General features: G+C 32.4%; 1 protein-coding gene across 4 annotated transcripts in view; it reads right to left on the bottom strand.

The window, feature by feature from the left end:
* Positions 1 to 7,526: 7,526 nt before the first annotated feature.
* Positions 7,527 to 25,603, bottom strand: part of LOC145246068 (uncharacterized) — a 74,086-nt gene continuing 56,009 nt past the window's right edge. For 3 of the 4 annotated variants that reach the window (XM_080107914.1, XM_080107912.1, XM_080107913.1), the window contains exons 3-4: positions 19,212 to 19,321; positions 7,527 to 10,248 (exon numbers count right to left, since the gene is read on the bottom strand). In XM_080107914.1, the coding sequence (XP_079964040.1) occupies positions 10,100 to 10,248; positions 19,212 to 19,321 (259 nt within the window). In that variant the 3' untranslated portion in view covers positions 7,527 to 10,099. Of the gene's footprint in view, positions 10,249 to 13,260; positions 13,316 to 19,211; positions 19,322 to 25,603 lie in introns of all 4 variants that reach the window. The other variant, XM_080107915.1, reaches the window with a different exon arrangement.

Genomic DNA, 25,603 nt, shown 5'->3' with positions numbered 1-25,603 from the left:
CAGACAGTTGGCGAGATGGTCCAGGGGTAAGGGTTTAGGCTCATACCATGGGTCCCGATTTCGAATCTCGCTAGATACAGCCACTCTGATGAGTCGTAGACGACGAAACACGTGTCAGTAGATAATTACATTTTAAAAATAATATATATATATATATATATATATATTTTATTACAATATAGTAACCATTTATCAAGGCTGATAAACAGCAAAAGTGATGTGGGCAGATAAAGATACGGAAGACACAACTAGAAACGCGAAAGATTCAACAGAAAAGCAAATACAACCAATAAAGACGAGTGATTATACATCAGTTCGACTGCCAAATGTGCATAGCGTGCACATAACACAGAGAGGCATATTCTCCTTGTTTTTATAAGTAGAAGAATTCATTGTTATCTGTAAGGTGGACACCACAACACCCACTTCCCTAAACATAACTCCACAGAGAATCGTTTACTCCTAATGATGTCCCTTGTCTTTAACTTGAACTGGCATCTCAAAATAACACATATTGAATATGCTTACAAGTTATCTCGTGTTCGGCCCTTGCCATGTATTACGATTTTTTTCTAGCGAATGCATATATAAGTTATACGCTGAATGATTCACTATAAATAAAAGCTCCTCAAGGTATCGTTTACTCCTAAAGTTTATCAGGGTAAGGTCCTTTATGATTAGATTTATGGTCTACGTTTCCTTAATAATATCCCTAAGGCCGGACGTCAATTGGATTATGTGGACCAATATCTCCAGTCCTTTACAATTTAAAAAAAATTTTTTTTTTTTTTTTATTACATTTTCACCCCAAACAAGGCACATTGCCACTTTGATGTAGAGGGCTACTATTAGGGACACAGGCTACAGGGGTACTTAGTGGGGAGTTGGGCAGCAAGATGTCGGTTCACGTTATACTTGAACTTCTGCATGTCAGTACAGTTTGAGAAGTAGGGACCTGGCAGGGAGTTCCAAAGTCTAGCGGTTCTGGAGAAGAAACTACTGGAGTAGAAGGCTCTCTTGCATCTAAGGATCTCTACTGATATCCATATGACTTGGGTGCATTAGCTTGAATCGAAACTGAAATAAAAACTTATGAAAAAATATGTGTGCATATAACTTAAGTGCACCATCTATAATCGAAACCGAAACCAAAACTTACAAAGAATTCTTGGTAAAACTATTTATGACAAGAAATGGAAGTACATAACAATTAAACGACTCGGATGCAAGCGTGACACAGAAAATAACACATACGCTATCGTATTAATATATAGATTTCTGTCTGTTTGTTCACAATTTGATTAATTTGTTCAAACGGTTCACAGATTAATTTTCATGCTGAAAATGAACGTTTTACGCCTTTTCGTTCCAGAATGATTTTTACGTATAATATTTATTCAAGAAGTAACCACATTTGCATATTACATGAAAGAAAATTTACTTTAATAATTATCTCAATGTTATTGTTTGTTGTAATAGAATCATTTTTAATTGTTCTATTTAGAAATATTATTTAACACATTCGCTGCCAACTACGAGTATTCTCGTACTCTGGCATTTGCTTAGCGTTGCCCGCTACTAGTAAACTCGTAGTAACGAAATTCTTTTTCTATTAGTCAATATGTGCTCGGCATGCATGATAGCTGTCTTTCACTTGAACTGGCATCTCAAAATAACACATATTGAATCGTATGTTTTTACGAGTTATCTCATCTTTGGCCCCTGCCAAGTATTATGTTTTTTTTCTAGTGAATACGTATATAAGTTATACGTTGACTGATTCACTATAAATAAAAGCTGATTTGAGTTATTTTTATTACAAACTGATAAAAACTGACAATTGCTTTGGTAAAAGTGGCTTGTGACAATTCCTTTAAAAATAAATAATACAAATTTAATATATACTAGCAGTTTTGCCCAGCTTTTCATAACTATATGTGCATATATATATATTAAAAAGTGTGAATATGTACGATAATGCCTTTCTATATAATAGGCTTCATTAAGTACCATTGAGAAAAGTTGGTGGAGACAGCAGACGTCAAATTGTTTTTAACTTTGACCCCAATTTTGACCCATTAACATTTATTGTTTTGGGCTCAAATTAAATTAAAATGTTTGACCCATATCCAAGTAACCTAAATCTAAAATTTAAAGTGTTTAGACCCAAAATTGACGGAGGAGTTTGGTAGAGCCTGCAAAGGTCAACTCTTTCAACTTTGACCTCTTGGCAGCCAAATGTTCGACCCAAAACTGATTTAAAAGCTTGCTGAAAGTCTGAATATCCTTTATGTAAATTTCAAATGTTTAGACCCAAAATTGGCTTAATAGTTTGCTAGAGACTGCAAAGGTCAAATCTTTTGAACTTTGACCCCTTGAAAGCCAAATTTTCAGCAAAAAAACGATTAAAGAGCTTGCCCTATGTCTGATTACCTTTTATGTAAAATTTCAAATGCTTAGACCAAAAATTGGCTGCGTAATTTGTTAGAAACCGCAGAGATCAATTTTTTTTAAAACTTTGACCCCTTAACATTTATTGTTTTGGGCTCAAATCAAATTATAAAGTTTGATCCATGTCCAAGTAACCTATATATAAAATTTCAAGTGTTTAGACCCAAAATTGTTGGAGGAGTTTGGTAGAGTTCTCAAAGGTCAAATCGTTGAACTTTGACTCCTTAACAGCAAAATTTCTGCCCGAAACCTGATCAAAAATATTTTCACAAATCTCAATACCCCGTATGTCAAATTTCGAGTCTGTAGACAGAAAATTGACAGAGTTATTTGGTAGGGAAATGTACACAGACAGACACACAGACATTTTCACTTTTATAGATATACTAGCATGGGCGCCCGGCGTTTCCCGGCGTTGCCCGGGTGTTTGGATGTGTATGTTGAGCAAAAAAAAAAAAAAAAAAAGTGGTAGTAGGAAGGCAGGCTCGAACCCGTACCGCAAAGGAGGAAAAGAACGGGGTAAAACCTAACATTTATGCTGTTACGACCACCGCCAAACCGGAAGCGACATTTTTTTAAATTAAGGCTAGACAATCTAAAGGAGAGTATAACTTTCAAAAATATCGGCGAAAAAAGTGACCCCCCCTGTAGAAAAGTGCTTAGTTGAAGGGGAAGATATTAATGTTTTTAGCCAATTTTTCGATATTTGTCGTATGAAAGATCGAACTTTAAAACAATACTGATCTTGGTAAAATCCGTCGCTTCTATTGAAAGTTTAAGGCAGACATGCAAACATACATACATACATACATACATTTATATATTGGTAACTAAAAATTTTCGACCTAAACTGATGAAAAAGCTTGCCGTATCTCTGAATACCCTTTATGTAAAATTTCAAATATTTAGACCAGAAATTGTCTGAGTAATTTGGTAGAGACCGCAGAGGTCAAATTTTTAAAACTTTGACCCCCTATTATGACCCCTTAAAATTTATTGTTTTGGGCTCAAATCAAGTTATTAAGTTAGATCCATGTCCAAGGAACCTATATCTAAAATTTCAAGTGCATACACCCAAAATTGTCAGAGGAGTTTGGTAGAGTTCTCAAAGGTCAAATCGTTGAACTTTGACCCCTTAATCGCCAACTTTCTGGCCAACAACTGATCACATCGATTTTCCCAAATCTCAGTAACCTGTATATCAAATTTCGAGTCTGTAGACTAAAAATTAACGGAGTTATTGCATAGGGAAATGTACACAGACACTTTCACACATATATATATATATATATACTAGCAGGGGTGCCCGGCGTTGCTCGGGTGTTTGGAGGTGTATGCTGTGCAAAAAAAGCAAAAAAACCAAAAAAATGGTTAATTTTTTAAAAACTTTGACCCCTATTATGACCCCTTAAAATTTATAGTTTCGGGCTCAAATCACTTTATTAAGTTAGATCCAGGTTCAAGGAATCTATATCTAAAATTTCAAGTGTCTAGACCCAAAATTGTCGGAGGAGTTTGGTAGAGTTCTTAAAGGTCAAATCGTTGAAATTTGACCCCTTAACAGCCAAATTTCTGGCTGACACCCGTCACATCGATTTTCCCAAATCTCAGTACCCGGTATTTCAAATTTCGAGTCTATAGACTAAAAATTGACAGAGTTATTGCGTAGGGAAATGTACACAGACAGACAGACACACAGACAGACACGTTCACTTTTATATATATATATATATATATATATATATATATATATATATATATAGATAGATAGATAGATAGATAGATTAAACAAAAATATATGCGTATACATAAATATATATGGAAACAATTTTGTGTTTACTATAACCTTTTTATGAAAATATTATGCAGAATATCTGCATGAATATAATATTATGAAAATATTATGTAGAATATCTGCATGAATATAATTACACGTAATAGTTAACTAAAGATGATCATCCCATTAAAAAACCGAAAAAACTAATAGTGAATTAATTGAAACGAATGTTTAAAGGAATATGCAAATTAGCTAGATCTTTTGTAGATGAATGCAATTGCACGATTCATATAAAACAAAAATTGTATTTTCTTTTTAAATAGATAGAAAATAGGGTTTTTAATATGAATATTAATGCATACAAAATAAAAACAAATTTATAGGAGTAAATAAATAAAGATAGATTCCATATTATATTCATTATTTGGTGATGACAAATTTAATAGAGCTATAGCTGGCAGTGAATGTGTTAAAGCTGATTTATTTCATTCATTTTCAATTTAGTCTATATTTTTATTTTTTTTATTTTATTTATTTATTTTTTTTTTTTATTACATTTTCACCCCAAACAAAGCGCATTGCCACTTTGGTGTAGGGGGCTACTATCAGTGGCAGCAACTACTGGGGCACTATGTTGGGATTTGAGCAGCAAGATGTCGGTTTACATTGCACTTGAACTTCTGCATGTCAGTACAGTTAGGGAAGCAGGAACTTGGAATGGAATTCCAGAGTCTAGCAGTTCTGGGGAAGAAACTACTGGAGTAGAAAGATCTTTTACATCTAGGGATCTCTACTGTGTGGGGGTGGGATTTAGCTGCCTGTCGGGTTTGTTGAGGGTGTCTACGTCGTGGGGGCACAAGTGTCTGCAGTTCGTCAGAGCATTCACCATTAAAATACTTGTAGAACAGGCAGAGGGATGCAACGTTTCGTCGATGGGACAGAGGCTGAAGCTTAGATGCCAGTTCAGGGCCTATCAGATTGGCGACTCTCTTTTGAACCTTGTCTAGGAGCGAGAGACTAGTAGCAGATGCACCAGCCCAAATGTGACAACAATACTCCATACATGGGCGAATGGTGGCCTTATAGAGGTACAGGATACTTTCAGGTGTCAGTAGTTTGCTAGCACGGTAGAGAGAGCCTACCTTTTTCGCAGCGGCCCTGGCAATGTTTTACCGACACCAATTGACTTTACAAATGGAAGTTTACCTAAGCTATGAGAGTTATTTCCCTTTTAATTTTCATAGATGTCTTTCATGGATGTGTTTTATGCTTTCATGAATCCAACATGTGGTTCACTTTCAGGAAAATCGTAAGAAGTTAAGATACAAGGTGTATCTTAAATAGTATGTGACTAAACCCTCCTCCTACCAATATGTTTCAACTTGGCAACGCTGGGTATATATATATATAGCTAGTTAAACAATGGATAAAAGACATAATTCAATATTTAGTCGAAATGAAATATACTAAACAGAAAAGCAAATGCAACGAATAAGGAAGATGCTTATATGTCAGTACAATTGCCAAGTGTGCTTAAGAGCCCATTGTTATCCATAAGGTGGACACCACAACAAAAACAAAAGAAAAGTTTAAAACAAAACAAAAAAAAAAACGATTTTAACAATAAAATTAATTTTATTCTCAAAGAAATCTAAAAAAAAATAGTCGGAATGTTGTGCTTATAAAAAATACATAGGTAAATACAAAATATCAATAACATTTTTTAGTACTTATGCACTTATAAGTCACCATGCTGAAATAATAACATTATTTAGAAAGCCATTCTTAACATTAGGAGGGGATGGTGTTTAGTAATTATTTCTACTTTCACTAAGAATTTAATAAAAAAAATATTGTAAAACTTGAAAATATTTTTTTTTTAAAGCATGGTAACATAAGTGCATAGGTACCCTTTCTTTCTTTTTTTTCTTTTTATAAAGGTGGGACAGGTTTTTTGAAAAATGTCATCTTTTTGTCACAGGGTTTGTTTTTTGTTTTTTCTGTGACAAAAAAAATGACATAAAAATTTTTTTTATAGGGAATTTAAAAAAACAAAAAAAAACAACAACCCTTTATAGGGAATACTTAAAAAAAAAAAAAAAACCCTGTGACAAAAAAAAAAAAAATGACATAAAAAAAAAAACTTTATAGGGAATTCTTTAAAAAAAAAAAAAAAAAAAAAAAAAAAAAAACTTTATTAGGGAATTCTTTTCAATTTGAATGAATACCGGTTGATTTCTTCTGTCTTGGAGAAAAAATAAAACTGACAATGGTGCACAGAAAATCTTGTAAAGATGCACATGCAATTTTGCAGCGTAGAACAAGTTTAAATATTAAAAATCCTGTTGATCAACGCAGACCAATAAAATAAAAAACAAAGTTGGCTGCTGCAGAAATCGAATCTGGATCAAACGATGCAAACCACTATTGTATGTTGCAGCTCTCATTTAATTCAGTAGTTCCCAACCACTGTGCCGTGGCACATTGGTGTACCGCGAAACAATCACTAGTGTGCCACAAATAGGCTAGAAGATGTTACATGTGGAAAACAGCTTTCATATCGTTACAGCCGATGTTGTTTGTATTGATAATTAGTAACTCACCCATTATTACTTATGTGATATCGATGATTAAATATCAAAAAAGAAATAAAATGTATAATAAATCGTTTCTTCAAATTTTTTATATTTTAAAATTTCCATAATAAACACTGATAAGCATTTTTAAATACCCATTTCTTTTTTTTTGTTTTTTTTTTTGTAATAGGTGTGCCACGGAAATTTAAAGAGCTCAATAATGTGTCACCATACTAAAAACGGTATTTTTTTTCCCACCTCAACATTCAAAATGACGACTTTTATGGGTTTTTTGGGTATGCTAGAAAACGAATATTACATTTAAATTTGGTGCAAATAAGTAGTTTTCTGGATATTAAGATCATTATTATCCAATGAAATCCATTATGTTTTCACTGGCGGCCATATTTTCCCTCAATTGAACAAGTACTAATGTGCATGCATGTTACAAACACCCCTCCCCATATTAAGAATGGCGACCGCTACTGACATTTATTAAGTAATACATTGAAAAAATGGCTTCATATCTAAAAAAACTACTTGTCTGCCCCAATTTTGAATGTGATATTCGTTTTCAGCATATTCGAGTGTAAAAGGTGGAAAAAAAGTAAAAATTCATTAAAAAATAAATAAATAAATATATGTTATTAAAGGCAAGATTAATTACTGTTTAATCGACCTGGGTATTTTTAAAACTTTAAAAATGTTTATTTAGTTTGAAAAAAAAAAAAAAAAAATGATAATGGCGGTTTTGTTAACGCCATTTTGACCCTCACTAATAGTTAAGGCGGAAAGAAAGTAAAAATTTACCTTAAAAAGTTTGGGAACCACTGATCTAAAGCTAAACAAATCTGTTGATCGATGGATCTGCAAACTGTGACATATCAAACCTTTTAGCATAATTCGTTGACGTCTTAAAATAAATTAAAAAATAAATTAATGCATATCTTTATGTCTGAATGCATAACCATGTAAATAAATTTTAGTTTTTTTTGTTGTTATTTACTTGCTTCCCTATGAGGGCAGAGTTTTTATAAGTGGGGGATAACCAGCTCCCCAAAAAGGGGCACTCTGGTTAGTAACAAAAATAAAAATAAAAAAATGTACCAGTCATGAAGGATTTCTCTTCCACTAACCGAGATCAAAAAAGTGAAGTGCAGCATCAGGTCAGATACTACACTTTGATCCTGGCCCGAAGGTCAAGAACATTTTTTTCTAATTTTAAAAGGTTTTATTTTATTTTTAAAGAATTTTAAAGGTTTTATTTTATTTTTAAAGAATTTTAAAGGTTTTATATATTTTTAAAGAATTTTAAAGGTTTTATATATTTTTAAAGAATTTTAAAGGTTTTATATATTTTTAAAGAATTAAAAATAATGTTTCTACAAATTATGTAATTATGGGTATTTCGTGTACAAGTTAAGTTTCCTTATCTTCTCTTGAAATTAAGGCTGTGAGAAGAAATTTTTTTTTTTTTTTTTTACAGATTATAAAATTTCAACATTTCCTTTTATTGTTTTCAAAGGAGTTCGTTTTGTTTCCAATAAAAATTTTTGTAATAAAATCTTTGAATTAGCTATCCTGTTTGTTTTTGTGTTTTCAATCAAATTGGAAAAATGTTAAAAGAAAAAATGTTAAAAAAAAAATGTTTAAAAAAAAAATGTTTTAAAAAAAATGCTTAAAAAACAAATCTTTAAAAAACAAATCTTTAAAAAACAAATCTTTAAAAAAATGTTTAAAAAAAAATGTTGAAAAAAAGTTTTTAAAATATGTTTAAAAAACCCAAAAAGGGTTAGTTTTCTTTAATACTAACATTTTTCTGATTCATGGTCTCAAAGAGTAACTTTTCATGTATAAAAAAATCTTTTCCATCTATTGTCGATATAAAAAATATGGGGGAGAGGTTCTGTTGGTGTCTAGTGATATGAACACTTTAAGTAATATTTTTTAGAATTAGAAAAAAATAAAATAATTTTTTTATTTTTTTAGTTCAATTGTAGTTTAACGGTACAAATATTATCCACATACGCGTTTATAAACCTCCAAAAATTGGAGCATACAAAAGTAATTAACTTGGTATTTATTGATTGGAAAAAAAATCTCTTCTTAAATCAACAACCTAGAAACAATGGTGCTTATTTAGAATAACACTTATTTAAAACACACACACACACACAGAGAAAAATCTTTATAATGCATTTATTTGTCACGGAACAAAGATGTCATATCCCAAATATCAAGTAATTTTATCAAATTTTTTTTTAAGAAATCAAAATTTACGATTTTTAGCAATTAAAAGTTTTAATTAATTTGAATACAAATAAAATCTCGGTAGTCAAATAGAATTGTCGCTCTTGAATTTTGAAATAAAATGGCAACCCCTGTCTTGTTTTTTCGTAAAATTTTTATTTTCTTTATTACACTAAAAGCAAAAAAAGAAAACTACTTGATCAATTTATATGATTTTTGGAATATGACATCTTCGTTCCATGACGAGTACATACATCATAAAGGTTTTTCTGCATTTTTGTTTTTTTTTAATAAAGTGTAATTAATTCTAAATAAACACTGAAATTGTACAAGTGTTTTTTTTTTTTCCTGTTACATAATATTTTACCAAAAACAAATTCCTAAAGTTTTTAGTACAACAAAAAAAAGGCAGGGGATGCATATATCTATAATAAAAAGAAGAAAAATGAATAAACAACAGTGATGATCACTTAAAATTATTCGTGTAAAATTAGGAACATTTCATTTTGATTTTAAAGAGCTTTCAGTTTTTTCCAATTTTATTTTTAACAAACACTTTTCTTTCGTTATTCAGAGCAGAAGTTTGATCAAATGTTGTACCAAAAAACTAAAAACGAACCTTTTTTATCTATTTGTTACTATTTTTTGTTTGTTTATTATAAAAAATTTTTTTTATTTCATTAAATAAAAAAAAAAAAAAAATGTGCAGAATAATGCTTATTGCTAGTGTAAGTCTTTTTTTAAATCATTTTATTTTTCACTAGTAATAATGAGATTTGCTAATGGCTGTTAGTAAATGTTGATTGTAAAGAAAAAATTTTTTATAGAACCAAAAAATATAAAATAAAAAAATAAACCTTGCCTAATTATGTAGAGAATTTAATTCTAATGCATTTTACATAAATTATGTGTTCTTGTCTTTTAGTTTAAGAGTTATCAAGTGTTAACTATTCTGTATTTTTACAAAATCGTCTTTGAGTTTCACGTGCCATGTTTTTAATTTATTATTATTATTATGCCGTTCATTTAACTATTTTTCGTATTCTTAAACTCGTCGGTTTTGGGCCTTAGTAGCGATATCTTTAGCCTTTTCAATATGATCTGGGCAGGAACATACCATCCTTGGTACATTCTGTTCGAAGATGCCCTCCTTTCGGGGAAGTCCATTAGAACCATCGGCATAGGTAACCATTCCTGCAAAAAAAAAAATAATAATAATAATTACAAAAAAATAAATGAATCTATGTATCTATAAAAATGAGAATGTGTGTGTGTAGACAATTCTCAACCTATATACTCAACGAATTTTTGATTTCCAGACTTGAAATTTGGTATATCTCTATATAAATAAAATGAACTCATTTTTTTCCCGTCGGATTTTGACCTTAATAGGATTAAAAATCAAGATATTTCATGCAAATATAATATGCACAAACGGCAGAACAATATCTGAGGTGTGTTATAGGCTTATTTCTCAAATTCCTCGATAATCTTAGATTTCTATACTTTTTCTGCTGAGAAGTCACGGCCAAAATCGGTTAAGATCAATGGAAGTGGTAAAATATTTTCTCTCTAATAAATTCCTCCTCCCACTGCCACCACTTAACACCGTTTGGGGATCGTTCACAAGGAACAGTTGAGAAGAGAACACCGGTTTGGCTTCGTAGTTCTTTCATGTGAAGTTATTTAAAATCACTAAACTAAGCTGCAGTGCTCTGTGGCGTAGTGGTTAGCGTGCTGGACAATTCACATTATATTTTCACGTTCGCGCCGACCTACCGTAGTCGTTTTTTTTTGTTTTTTTTTTTTCCTAAACAACTGGAATGGACTTTTCTTGGTGGCAAAACTGTTAACGTTGCAGATGTTTTTTTTTTTTTGTTTTTTTTCACACTTTATTTTCCTACTTTTACTCATGACTCCGGGTTTGATCCTTCCTACTTACCTACCATAACATTTTTTAAAACTCCCCCCCCCCCCCCGTCCCGGAAACAAACACTCGGGCAATGCCGGGTACCCCCGCTAGTAGGATAATAAGACATGTGAAAAATTTTTTATCCATTTTCATCTGGATAAAAAGGGGGCTGCTAAAGATTGCAAATTGGAAAATTGGTACATGGGAGTCATCGGATTTTCATGTTTGCTGTTTCACGAATGTGCATGCGTGAATCATTCACATTACGGATTTTTTATGTTAGGAATAAGTAGTTTGAAAATACATTTTTAAGATTGTGTCATGCTGGTCTAATGGTTATCGTACTCGACTCATTGTCTTTAGATTTTGGTTTCGATCTCAGCTCGAGTATTTTTTTCTTTTTTACTTACAAGAAGTGAATTGTTTAGAAAAACATATAATACTTTCATGCACATGTCTCAGTTTCCATATTAATCAAAATATAATATTTATGTGTATTTTATATATTATATTACTATACTATATATACTATATATATACTATATTAATCAAAATATAATATTTATGTGTATTTTATGACCGGGCAACGCCGGGCAGCCTGCTAGTAAAAAAAATAAAAATAAACAAAAAATTTTCAGAAACTACAGATCCGATCTGGTTAAAATTTTGTATGGACCTTTCTTATGATAAGATGCAGAGAATTAAATATTATGGTACCCGCTTTTTTTTCTTTTTTTTTTTAAATTCAATTTTCACCACAAATAAGGCACAGTGCCACTTTGATGCTACTATTGAGGACATAAGTTGCAGGGATACTATTTAGGGAGATCATGTCTGTTCATGTTACATTTGAACTTCTGCATGTCAGTACCGTTGGGAAAGCAGAATCCAAAGTCTAACAGTTCTGGGGAAGAAACTACTGGAGTAGAACGTTCTCTTACATCTAGGGATTTCTATTGTGTAGGGGTTGGATCTGGCTGCTTGTTGGTTTTGTCGGGGGTATTTACATCAAGGGGGTACAAGTGTTTGTAGTTCAGAGCATTCACCATTAAAATACTTGTAGAACAGGCAGAGGGATGCAACATTTCATCGATGGGACAGAGGATGAAGCTTAGATGGCAGTTCAGGTTGGCAACTCTCTTTTGAACCCTGTCCAGGAGTGAGAGACTAGTAGCAGATGCACCAGCCCAAATATGACAACAATACTTCATACATGGGCGAATGGTGACCCTATAGAAGTACAGGATACTTTCAAGCGTAAGTAGTTTTCTAGCATGGTAGAGAGAGCCTACCTTTCTCCCAGCGGCTTTGGCAATGCTCTCAATTAGGAAAAAACAGATATTAGTATTTAATGCAAAAATAAGCACAAAGTGAACCATATTTAACCATCAAGAAGTGAATAGTTTAGAAAGAAACAATACTCTCATGTACATGTCACAGTTTCTGTATTAATTAAAATATAATATTTATGCGTATTTTATGAATGGGCAATGCCAGGCGACTTGCTAGTAAATAAATTAAAATAAACAAAAAAATTCACTGATTGATATAATAATTAAGTGATTGATTTTGTGGTACGAAACAGATACTCTCAAGAATTGTAAGTGTGTTTTTTTTTTTTTTTTTTTTTCCAACTTTCAACCCAAACAAGGCACAGTGCCACTTTGAAGTAGGGGACTACTATCGGGGACATAAGTTGCAGGGATAATTATGAAGGGAGATGAGCAGCAAGATGTCTGTTCACATTGCACTTGAACTTCTGCATGTCAGTACGGTTGGGAAAGCAGAATCCTGGAAGGGAGTTCTAAAGTCTAGCAGTTCTGTGGTCTTCCACTTCTATTGGAGTAGAAGGCTTTCAACTGAATTAAAGGAATAAATTGTAAGATGGTCAACATCACGAAATTTGGAATATAGACTTTTGTCATTCATTCATTCAATATATATATATATATATATATTAGGTTGACTAGAAATTTCTTGTGGCATTTTTTATTTTGATTTCAAATGATGTATTTAATTCAGGTCGTAAAATATGCTTACATATAATATTTTAATTAATGCAGATTTTGCATTTATTATTATATTGTACCTAATATATATATAGTAATGATTTCAAAAGTTTTTAAAAAAATGACTTGGGTACCATCAGCTAGAATCGAAACTAAGACATTTAACTCTCCATCATTATTCGCAACCATCTAAGTTAAGATGACATGCATATCAAAACTTTACAAATTAACAGACTTAAACGTAAATTTGTGCATGCACGGAGGATACACATTACCTCGACTTACGTTTGTGAAGTTCCAATCTTTTTTATTTTGATCCCTTAGCAGCTATTTTTACCAGCTAAAAAAAAAAAAACAAATCAAATTTTTTCCATGGGTTCAAATCCCTTGTATATCAAGTTATAAATCTGTAGACCAAAACCTGACAGAGTAATTTGGTAGAGACCGTTCCAGACATACACACAGATAAAGTCACTTTTATTTATATATAGGATAAATATTGTAAATCATAATACGACTAAGGTATTTAAAATAAAATTTAGAATGTGCATTTAATTTATTAAACTGTTTATAAATTTTAATTGACATTGAAATTCTATTTTTTAATTAGCATTGAAATTCTATTTTTTAATTGGCATTGGAATTCTATTTTTTTAATTGGCATTGAAATTCTATTTTTTTAATTGGCATTGAAATTCTATTTTTTAATTGACATTGAAATTCTATTTTTTTAATTGGCATTGAAATTCTATTTTTTTAATTGACATTGAAATTCTATTTTTTTAATTGGCATTGAAATTCTATTTTTTTAATTGACATTGAAATTCTATTTTTTTAATTGGCATTGGAATTCTATTTTTTTAATTGGCATTGAAATTCTATTTTTTTAATTGGCATTGAAATTCTATTTTTTAATTGACATTGAAATTCTATTTTTTTAATTGGCATTGAAATTCTATTTTTTTAATTGGCATTGAAATTCTATTTTTTAATTGACATTGAAATTCTATTTTTTTAATTGGCATTGAAATTCTATTTTTTTAATTGACATTGAAATTCTATTTTTTTAATTGGCATTGAAATTCTATTTTTTTAATTGACATTGAAATTCTATTTTTTAATTGACATTGAAATTCTATTTTTTTAATTGACATTGAAATTCTATTTTTTTAATTGGCATTGAAATTCTATTTTTTTAATTGACATTGAAATTCTATTTTTTTAATTGGCATTGAAATTCTATTTTTTTAATTGACATTAAAATTCTATTTTTTAAATTGGCATTAAAATTCTATTTTTTAAATTGTCATTAAAATTCTATTTTTTAAATTAGCATTAAAATTCTATTTTTTAAATTGTCATTGAAATTCTATTTTTTAAATTGGCATTAAAATTCTATTTTTTAAATTGTCATTGAAATTCTATTTTTTTAAATTGGCATTAAAATTCTATTTTTTAAATTGTCATTGAAATTCTATTTTTTTAAATTGGCATTAAAATTCTATTTTTTAAATTGTCATTGAAATTCTATTTTTTTAAATTGCCATTAAAATTCTATTTTTTAAATTGGCATTGAAATTCTATTTTTTTTAAGTTATATCAATTTTAAATATCTTTACTTTGAAATTTTAAATTATTGATAACTAATGTGGAGACCCAACGTTACCCAGGATTGAATGATGATCAATAAACATTTTACACTCTTATATTCCTATTGTCATCAAAATCCGTGAAACATGCCTCCATGCAGTAACTTAATCCAAAATATATGTTATTCTACATTGCACTGTAGAGAACCTACTGTTTCTTTTATAAAATTATTTGATATAAACTTCTTTCCAGTTAACAAAAGAAAAACATTAAGAAATTTATGTGCGGAGTTTGAACCTACAGACCACGTCATGCAAAAAAACACTATCAACTTACACACAGTAGAATTTTTACGGCTCGTTGTTCTATAATTGCTACTAAGTGACAACATGGAAAAAATGGCTTTACCATGAAGATAGATAAATTAAAATAATAGTTTCGATTATCGATTATCTGTAATCTTCGGGGATATTCTGAGACAAAACTTAACTAAGATCACTACCAGACTTATACATTGAAGTTCTGAATTTTAAAGAAAATCTGTTCAGCTGTTTCGGAGTCTATAAGGAACAAACTCACACACAGAGACCAAGTTGCATTTATATAATTGTAGAGATTATAGTTATAAATACTCACTGGAATGTAACAATTGCTGCTGTTACCTACAGATTATTTCATGCAATGCTTAAACATCCTGTGCTGCGACTGAACAGGTTAAACCTGCGATGATATACATTCACATTAGATCCTCTGCACAAAAATAGAAATGTACCAGTGATCTCCTTTCGCATTGTGTTCTGCAATCCTGAACATGCTGCCTCAGAATTGTGTGAATGAACATGTATCATTGTCACATTTTTGGAGTTAGGAATATCATGATAGTCAACACATAACTTTTATGCATTCCCTAATTAGCTTAGTAGCCTCTGCCTATTGCTTGCAGTTTTATGATCATGGCTTAGTAAAGGAAAACATGTTTTATGATCATGGCTTAGTAAAGGAAAACATGTTTTATGATCATGGCTTAGTAAAGGAAAACATGTTTTATGATCATGGCTTAGTAAAGGAAAACATGTTTTATGATCATGGCTTAGTAAAGGAAAACATGTTTTATGATCATGGCTTAGTAAAGGAAAACATGTTTTATGATCATGGCTTAGTAAAGGAAAACATGTTTTATGATCATGGCTTAGTAAAGGAAAACATGTTTTATGATCATGGCTTAGTAAAGGAAAACATGTTTTATGATCATGGCTTAGTAAAGGAAAACATGTTTTATGATCATGGCTTAGTAAAGGAAAACATGTTTTATGATCATGGCTTAGTAAAGGAAAACATGTTTTATGATCATGGCTTAGTAAAGGAAAACATGTTTTATGATCATGGCTTAGTAAAGGAAAACATGTTTTATGATCATGGCTTAGTAAAGGAAAACATGTTTTATGATCATGGCTTAGTAAAGGAAAACAAAAAGAAAAAAATTTTTTTTTAGTATACTATGCTCCTTAGTACTTTTTTGTATTTTGTTTACTTTTTGTTAAGTGTTGAATTTTGCTATAACATCCTGTGTATGTGTGTGTGTGTGTGTGTATACATACACTGAGCAAAATCCAACACCTGACAAAACATAAATGAAATACCAAGAAGTGTTGAGACCATGATAAAGCCCCAGCAGGACGAAACTGCCACCTGACGTCCATACATCTACTAGCAGATGACCAAGACAACCTAGGCTGCTGGACTTGTGGCCATCCCTCATCCTACTGCATGTACTTAACTATTTTTTTGGGGGGGGGCGTGATCGAGGCCAAGACCAACAAGCATGCCTACAACAGTTAACTCTCTGAAGTAGTTGCAATCGTGTTTTATAATTATATTATTTTTTATGTTTATACATACATACGTACATATATATATATATATATATATATATATATATATATATAAGAAAGAATTAATAAAACATGTTAAAACACTTTAAGAAAAGTTAAAAACATATTTAATTTTTAAAAAGGAAACACAAATTAAGTGGATTGTACTTAATCCGTGGAGTTTCGAAAGAAATACTTTCCTTCTCATCAGAGGGTAGGAGTTAGCAAAATGCGGAATCGGATTTTGCTTATAAAGTATTTAATTAAACTAAAAGTGAGCTATAGAGCTTGCTTGGTAAAAGTTAAAAAATAGTGAAGCAGAAGGAATAGGGGGGAGGATGATTGCAACGTCTTGTCAGACGAGTCCACTCCCTCAGACACTTGAAGTCCATGAGCCCAAAAATAACTTTTTTTTAGTCCTACCGGTGAATTCACACGCTCAAGCAGGCATGACACTGAAGACGGTCATTGAGATCAATTATTACATGCTTCCAGCATTTCAAGCCTCCACGCGTCACAACTTTTCCATCACTACAAGGCCATCTTTATATGACAGCTAAGTCTCTCTCTCAGTTCAAAATGTTGAGATCCAGCAACAAGCAAGAGCAAGATAGCCAGCAACAAGTTAAACTGCAGACCAGCTTAATGCGGGTACTGGTCTCCCGCTTTATGGTTTTTTTTAATCAGAGATTTGCTTCTCCTAGAAAGGTTGCTTTCACCACGGCTTACGGGAGCCCTCTCCACCCCAACACACACATACGTACACACAAACACACATGGTGCTACTTGGCCGTTGATCCCAAAAAAGGGTTCATTCGCCCTTTGGAAGGTCCTGTTTTAATCCTTCAGGGAGACTAGCCACCTTCCTCACCAAACAAGTCTGGCAAGGGAACCAGTTTAGTTGCCGGTGACCCGACCATGAGGCAGGTAATACTGGGTTACATGGTACCATTAGCATATGACATGACCTAACACAGGTAGTACTGGGTCACATGGTACCAGTAACATATGACATGACCTGACATATACATATATATATATACACACACACACACACACACAAATATAAATATATATTTTATATAAAAAAAAATCAAAGATGGCGTAAATATCATAAAGCACATTTACTCTTAGGATTTTTTGGATTTATGTCATCATGTCCATATTTTTTTTTTTATTTTCTTTTTAAAGTTACTGAGTTCTTATTCTTCTGATGAGTCAGACAGAAAGTATTCAAAAATTAACGTAATAAATTACAAGAATGATTCTGTGCTATGGAGCAGGGGCACTTGTACAGTTTAATCAAGATGTTAAAAAATGAAAATATCGAAAAAAAAAAGTTATATTGTACCTATCCTTTTTGGACTGAAGATCTCCAAAAAAAAAAAAAAAAAAAAAAAAAATTTCACTTAATTTGATCAAGTAGTTTTTTTTGTTTTTTGGGTTTTTTTTTCAGCGGAAAAACACACTTTTATGACAGCGCGTTGAAGATAGACAACTTGGAATTTTTTTAACACGGCACCGGGAGATAACTCAGTGTAAAGCGCTGACACTCCCTCCCCATCTTTAATACTAGCTTTTCTTCATAAAAATCGAACCTTTTGATCAGTATTATAACAAATTGTTTTTTCGCCATATAAAAAAAAACTACTTGATGAAATTAAGTGAAATTTTTTTTTTTTTTTTCGGAGAACTTCATTCCATAACAGATACATAAAATATAACTTTTTTTTTCAATATTTTCATTTTTTTAATGTCTTGATTAAACTGTACAAGTACCGAAGCAGGTGCTGTCAAGAATTTAACATTTTAACATGCTGAAAAAAATAAATGGAAAGATGAACAACATCTTGGAATTTGGAATATAGACTTTTTGTCATATATATATATATATATATATGTTCCAGAAGATATACATACTAGAAGAATACTCGTCTAAAGACGTGTAAAATTAATTTCCCAAACAGAATAGTTTTGCAACACTTTTATGAAAGTGTTGATAAAAATGGATCTGAGGGATAAACAAAGTCTTGGGCAGAGATAAGTTACTAAGGAACTTATTGTCCAGTGCCTGCAAGCTTTTAAAATGGATGTTAAACCAGATAGTATGCTGATTATATCTCCACTCACGAAGATGATATAAAGTAGTTGCTAAATGATACTGTATGTTTGGAATCCTTATTCCAATTTTGATCCAAGTCGATTACATAAATTTGTGATTCTAGAAAATGTCTAAATTTGAAGGAGTCTTAAGAAGCAGTTGAAATTCAGGGAATCTTCTTTGCTAGATATCTATTAATTATGGATCAAACTTAATGCAAACCTGAAATATTTTAAATTTCGAATTTTGTGCCTATATTATCTCTCCCACCCCCAATACCCTTTAAAAGATACCAAAGAAACTGAATTTTGGAGAGTATTTATTAATTGAGGTCAATACCTATAGTTAAAATTTGACAAAAACATGAGGTATCTGAATATTCACAAAGGGCTTCCACCTCCTCTATGTCTCCTTGTATAAAAACTAAATATAGTCCACATTACAGCTCCTTATGCCTATCAGCAGTTTTCAAAAATTCATAATGATCAGTTAACTTTTTTTTTTTTTTTTACAGCAGGACTGTGGTATATTATGTAAACAAAACTTTTGGACAACTTCAATAGCTTTGCGATCCAAATATATTTTCTCCATATCTGAGTTCTCATCCATCTCTCCTATCTCGCACACAAATTGGTTCGTATTTTTGCAAAATCCATACAATCATTGTCACTTACCGTAGCCATGAAACTCGCCATCTTTGAATTGGCCTTCATACTTCATGCCATCTTTTCGAGTGAAGACACCATAGCCATAGAACTTTCCTTTCCAGAACTCTCCAGCATAACTGTTTTGTCGATTGAAAATATGAAACAAAATTAGTGTCATAACTTGGAAAAGAAAAAAAAAAGAGAGAGATAAAAAAAAATAAAAAAATGTGGATAGAGTGTCTATAATGTCAGTCCCCCCCTCCCCCATCAATAAACTTCAGACCTTCCTCACAGTGATTGAGTTTGTGGCTAGTGTTAGGACGATTAATCAGAATCGGAAAACAAAAAAAAAATCAAACATTTTTGGGGTATCGGAATCGGGAAAATTTGTGGCTATTTTCCAGTGCTAAAAACCGTTAATTGTATTTTTTATTTGATGTCTCTGCCGCTTGCCTGTTTCCCACCTGACTACAACTTGGACGTCTTTAAGTCCAACATAAACAAATTCCTGATGAACCGCCTCCTTAAGTAAGGCACTCTATCAAAACCCCCAATACTAATGATTACTACAATACTATCTCATTGATTACTGTACACGCAATGACCCTTATCCGTGAGTGGCCTTTGGGCCTTGATAAGTGGTGACCCCCCCCCCTCCATGTAAAAAAAAAAAAAAGAAAAAGAAAGAAATCTTCCACTTCTGGCAGTAATGTTAAAATAATAAATATTTAGTGATTTTAAACAACCAATAAAACTAAAATATATAGATCACCCCCCCCCTCCCCGAAAATGTATTTTTATGCTTGAGAAAATATCTGCACATTTAACGTGTGCTTTTATGATAATGGGGGGGAAAAATATAACAACTCTATTGTTAAATATTAAGATATCTATAAAAAATCGGAATCGGTAATTGTATTGGAATCAGGAATTTAAAAAGGAATCAGTAATTACATAATTACACGCATCAGATCACCATATAGAAGTTTTGACCAATCAAGTAAGGCTCAATCCTCAGAGTGGGCGACCAAAAAAATACATTTGCGAATTACTTTGGACCTCTATCCAGTCATGGCCGATGGAACAAGAGCATGCTACCCCCGTGAAGTAAATAAAGGGTTTCGCTGAAAGTTCTGTCCAAATTCCTGAGTTTGACAGAAATATTCCTGAGTTTGACAAGATACACCTGAAGAAGGTCGGTGGTTATATCGACCGAAACGTTGTGAAAAATCACACTCAAGATGAGAACAATAGTTCAATGAATAATTATACAAATAACCAATCCTCATCTCAAAAATTCAGAAACGTCAAAAGTCTGTTTTTAATCACTGTTTTTTTTTTTTGTCTCTTTTCAGTGTTGACATATATACATTTCTTACCCTGTGATAGTCTATGAATAGCTTATGAATATTTTGGTTAGTCAAGATTATCTACCCTTTTTTGACTTCCGGTTTCTGCTCCACAGATGAGACAACAGTGACAAGTAAGATATGGTTCCTTCTGATTAATGATTATCTTCCTCTCAAATAACGTGAAATCTCTATTTTATTTAGGATAAGAATGGCTTTCTTAACTGTTTAACCATGTCGAATTATCCAACAGGAACTGAAAGTTGAGAAAAAAACAAAAAAACAGATAATCTTGACTATTGCGTATTTCCATTTCTTGCATTGTGATAGTCTCCTAATACCCCTTTCTCTCTCTCTATATATATAACACGCAATGCTTCAAGCAAACTACATTTCCTTATATAAGTCAATAAGAGTTTCAGATTTTAAACACTATTTGATGATGAGATTTTACCTTGAAATATACTATGGAACACGGTTACAAACATTAGATATTTGTGTAGAACTTGAGACTAAATCAGATAAGATTTATTTTTAAAAATTAAGAATCACTTAAATTTTTCCTCCTTCTCAACGCTGACATATTGCCATTTCTTACTTTGTGATAGTTTTCTAATACTCTTCTATATATATGTTATACGCAATGCTTCAAGCAAACTACACCATTTTATTAAAAGATTGTCTTTTAATTTTAAGATACTTCAGGCATCAGGGAGTGGCACTGAACCATTCCTTTTTTGTTAAAAAAAAGAGATGCCTGCATGGAAAGAAGATTTATCGCATCATCGCATCGCAAATAAAAGAGCAATATGAAATTATCCAGCTGTTCAAATATTAATTTCCCAACTATATATGGTAACAAAATATTGTGACGTTGACAAAAAGAACGAAATACAAACACAAATGTAAAATGTTATACAAACTCGTATTTATACCAAAGAGAAGGAAGGAAGAATGCTTCCTTGCAAAAACAGTCAAGTTTTGCGGAACTTATCTGTAAAATTTGTCCTGTTAATGGTGTACGCTTCATGTGTCATTTTGGCTGGATTGAGTTAAATAAAAAGAAGCCTTGACTTTTTCTGTGCTGCCGTTGTTGTCAAAAATCCTCACACGTGTCTAATGTTAAAATGACGGAGAGAGCTGACAGACATGTACTGTCTGTCTTTGAGGGCCCGACAACCAAAAGAGGAAGGAAATTTGTAAAAGCTGCTCTAATGGGTGTTGGTGAGGATCTAAAATGGAAGCCTGCGATTGGTCGTTTTTCATCCAATCACATGGCACCTACTTAGTGACTCCTTAATAATTTCAATACAATACATGAATATTTGACATGGATGAAATTTTTTTTTTGTTATAATTGACCTTTACTTGTCACAGACACACTGTATATTAATGAGTTCTATTTCATTTTTTTTTTCTTTTTACCATTTTCTGGGGTTAATTGAAGATCAATTTTACCATTTTTGTTTTTTTACTTTTGTTCAACTTTAAAAACACATGATATAAATATTTTTTATCATACACCCTACTGACGTTAATTAAAAAAAAAATTCTTATTTGTAGTATTCCGAATTTTACTGGGTTTATAAAGAGATGACTTAAACTGTAAGCTACAAAATTATCATATTTCATAATTGAGCATTCATATATTGTTTTAACAAAAACCAAGACTTCAAAGAATGGGTTGATAGCAACAAATAGTATATTTCATCATTAGTTACAATTGTTTCAAAATCGGACAAATTCAAACATTATGTCATTTGAAAATTTTCACAGGAACTACCTTTCTTCAGACTTATTGAATAAAAAACACTTTAACAATAGAACATTATGGAAACCATTTCCCTTATAAGGAAAAGAAAACAAGGGAAAATATTTTATCTATATCGCATCCTTGCAATATATATTCATATATATATATATATATATATATATGAATGAAAGGGAGAGATAGAGAGAGGAGCTCAGCAAATGGAGCAATAGGTGGCTTCATGGCTGGGTCCGAATCTTATGATCGGCAGGAATTGTTACTCTACACTAATGATTGTTGGTTGGTTGTTTTTGTTTTACAGCATATCAACCCTTTTCAGGTTATTTAATGCCGAATCCAGTTATTTTGAAGATAATTTTTTAATAGAATATATTTGTTTTTTTTTAAGTCGATTTCTATTTAACCCATAGTTGGGACCCTAACAGGTACTACCACTACGGGTAGAGTGAACCTGGGAGCAATGGCAATTAAAGGGTGGCTCCACACTCCCCAAAGCCCGCAAGCTGGGGCCTCACCATCAGATATAGTTTAAAGTCATATCCAGGACCACACTGATGATTGCATAAACATGAAACACTAGTGTCTGTAGGTATAAATGAATAATTATTATTTAATTATAATATATAGATATTCCAAGAAGCATTGTTATGTTTACTAAATGAGTAATTGTGTAAATTTAAATGGAATATAAATATCAACACAAATATTTATAGGACGGTAACAGTTTCAATTTATGTGCTAAACAGCACAAATTATTTATTGAGATTGTCGGACCGACTTCCTCATCTTGGTTGTTATCACAACGTTTTGGCCGTTTTGCCCTCCGGCCTTCATCAGGTGTTTTGTAACAAACTGGGGAACCGTTTGTTAGGAGTCTCGAACCCAACCCTTTATTATTATTACGGGGGTACCGTGTTCAGACTCCAGCTAGGCTCTGGGACTCCATCCCATGCAGTTGCAGAAAGGTTTACAAGGGTGAAACATGCCGCCCCCTTAAAGTAAAGGTGGAAGAACACCGAAAAGTGGTAACTAAAGGGGAGACGGAAAAATCGGGTATAGCCAACCATGTCATGCGATGAAGTAAAAATAATAAACAGAGAGACCCACTGGAAAGTGAGAAAACTTAAAGAAACAGCTCGCATGCTCGGACATAACAATCTACTGAGCAAACCAAGCATAGAGCTGAATGCAATTTGGACATCTCTAACAGAGAGAGAAAACCTTGAATAACAACATAGGTTTAACATTAACAAAAACCAACTAAGAATTGTCCTAGTGACATATGGCCGAGTGGTCCTAGACGTTGTATCAAAGTTTACAGTTACCCAAAGGTGCTGAGTTCAATCCTGAACGAAGGCAGTAAAAAGTAACATTCAAAACAGAGAACCAGCAACTATGTCCCAGAGCCTAGCTGGAGTCCGAACACGGTACCCCCGTAATAATAATAATAAAGGGTTCTAACAAACGGTTCCCCAGTTCGTTACAAAACACCTGATGAAGGCCGGAGGGCAAAACGGCTGAAACGTTGTGACTATAACAACCAAGATGAGGAAGTCAGTCCGACAATCTCAATCAATGAAAACACCTCATCTCAAAAATACAGACAATTACCAGCACAAATTATATTAATTTATTTATTACGGACTATTATTCTCATCTTTATTAGTTGTTGTTTCATAACGTTTCAGCCAACCATTCCTCTGGCCTCCGTCAGGTGGTAACCGCGACGGGATAGGAACTTCGAATCTCCTAACTGCATTCACTGCCATCCATAGTTGTTGCCGTCTCACCACGTTTTTTTGGTCAAGTAAGCCTCTCGGCTTTGGGTAGGATTGAAACCGCTATCTTCAGACAATTCACATCTGTAACCGTAGAGATTCAACGTCTCTATCAACTGCGCCATGGGCCTTGAAGGCCGATCAAGGTTTGATTTTTAGATCTTATAAATCTACGTTTATTATCTGATCTTCCATGGTTAGGTCTGAAACGTTGTGGAACAACAACTAATAAAGATGAGAATAATAGTCCGCAATAAATAAATTAATATAAATAATACTCATCTCAATAATGAATTCCAATCAAAATAATATATATAGCAAAAATTTTGTTTAACTATAAGTAATTTTTTGCTAATATTTTTTTCTCTGAAGAGAAGACATTCTTTGAAATTCGTTGGGAAAAGGAATTTTCTAAATGTTCATTGCATGTTCCTTGTCAAATAATAAATTGCTATAAATACTAATTTACAGAGTTTAAAGTTATACTCATACGGTAGAACCCCGGGATACAGCATTAATCCATTCCAAGGTAGAGATCATAAGGTGAAATCACCGTATGGCGGGGCCTAAGCAAAATTTAATGCAGTACATATTAAAAATTAGTAACAAAATACAGTATAGTATATAATACACATGTATATAATCAAATAACATTATAAATAACACCGTAAGGGGTAGGGGGCAAATACTGTAACCAGGGGCCAAAAAAATATTGTATTCCACATCGTAACCTGAAAAAAAAAAAAAACACATATCCCAGGGCCACCACACACACACACACACACACACACACACACACACACACACACACACACGGGTAGTTTAAAAAAAGTAAAGCCTCCTGTTTTTTTTAACTAAAAAAGTTAAAGAGCTACGAAACGGGGGTAATACCATTAAAACGAGTGACCTTTTGTGCTCTAGAATTTACATGTGTACAAAGAACTACAGGGTGAAACGATAAAATTGTCGCCCTAGAAAAACTGACATGATTCCATTTCCGTTTTATGAAAATCGGTTTTCTTTTTTGCTGCAGACCATCTACTAGTTAGCAAATTGTGTACAAATCCTAAGAGTGATAGGAGCCTTCTATGATGTTTGAAAGTGACACAATGTTCAACGAGCGAGATCAGAGATGCGCCGCTGTACAACTTATGCTCTCTACTGATTCAAGTTATGACAACAGGACCATTGCCAGCACCCTCAAAATGCAAATCTGAACGGTTCAATGATTTTCGGCACAGCTCAATGAAGATTCCGGCCACAGTTATGGTCTTTGGTGCGGTTTCAAGTGAGGGCCACATCATGCCATCTCACATCTTCGAAGTCAGTTTGAAAAATCAACACCAAAATGTACCTGGATTTGCTGAAAAGTGTGGTGATCCCCTGGTGCAATCAGGTGGTCACTGGCAAACCCTGGGTGTGGCAGCAGGGCTCGGCACTGGCCCACAAGTCCAAAGAGACTCAGGCTTGGCTTCAGTAGGAGTGCTACGGCTTTGTACCCTTCTCTTACTGGCCCCCTGT

This window comes from Euprymna scolopes, chromosome 23 (assembly GCF_053919585.1).
Source record: "Euprymna scolopes isolate OS-2025 chromosome 23, ASM5391958v1, whole genome shotgun sequence".
Classification (NCBI taxonomy): Eukaryota; Metazoa; Mollusca; class Cephalopoda; order Sepiida; family Sepiolidae; genus Euprymna; species Euprymna scolopes.
Note: the sequence above shows the minus strand (reverse complement) of the source record. Positions and strands in the feature narration are given on the sequence as shown.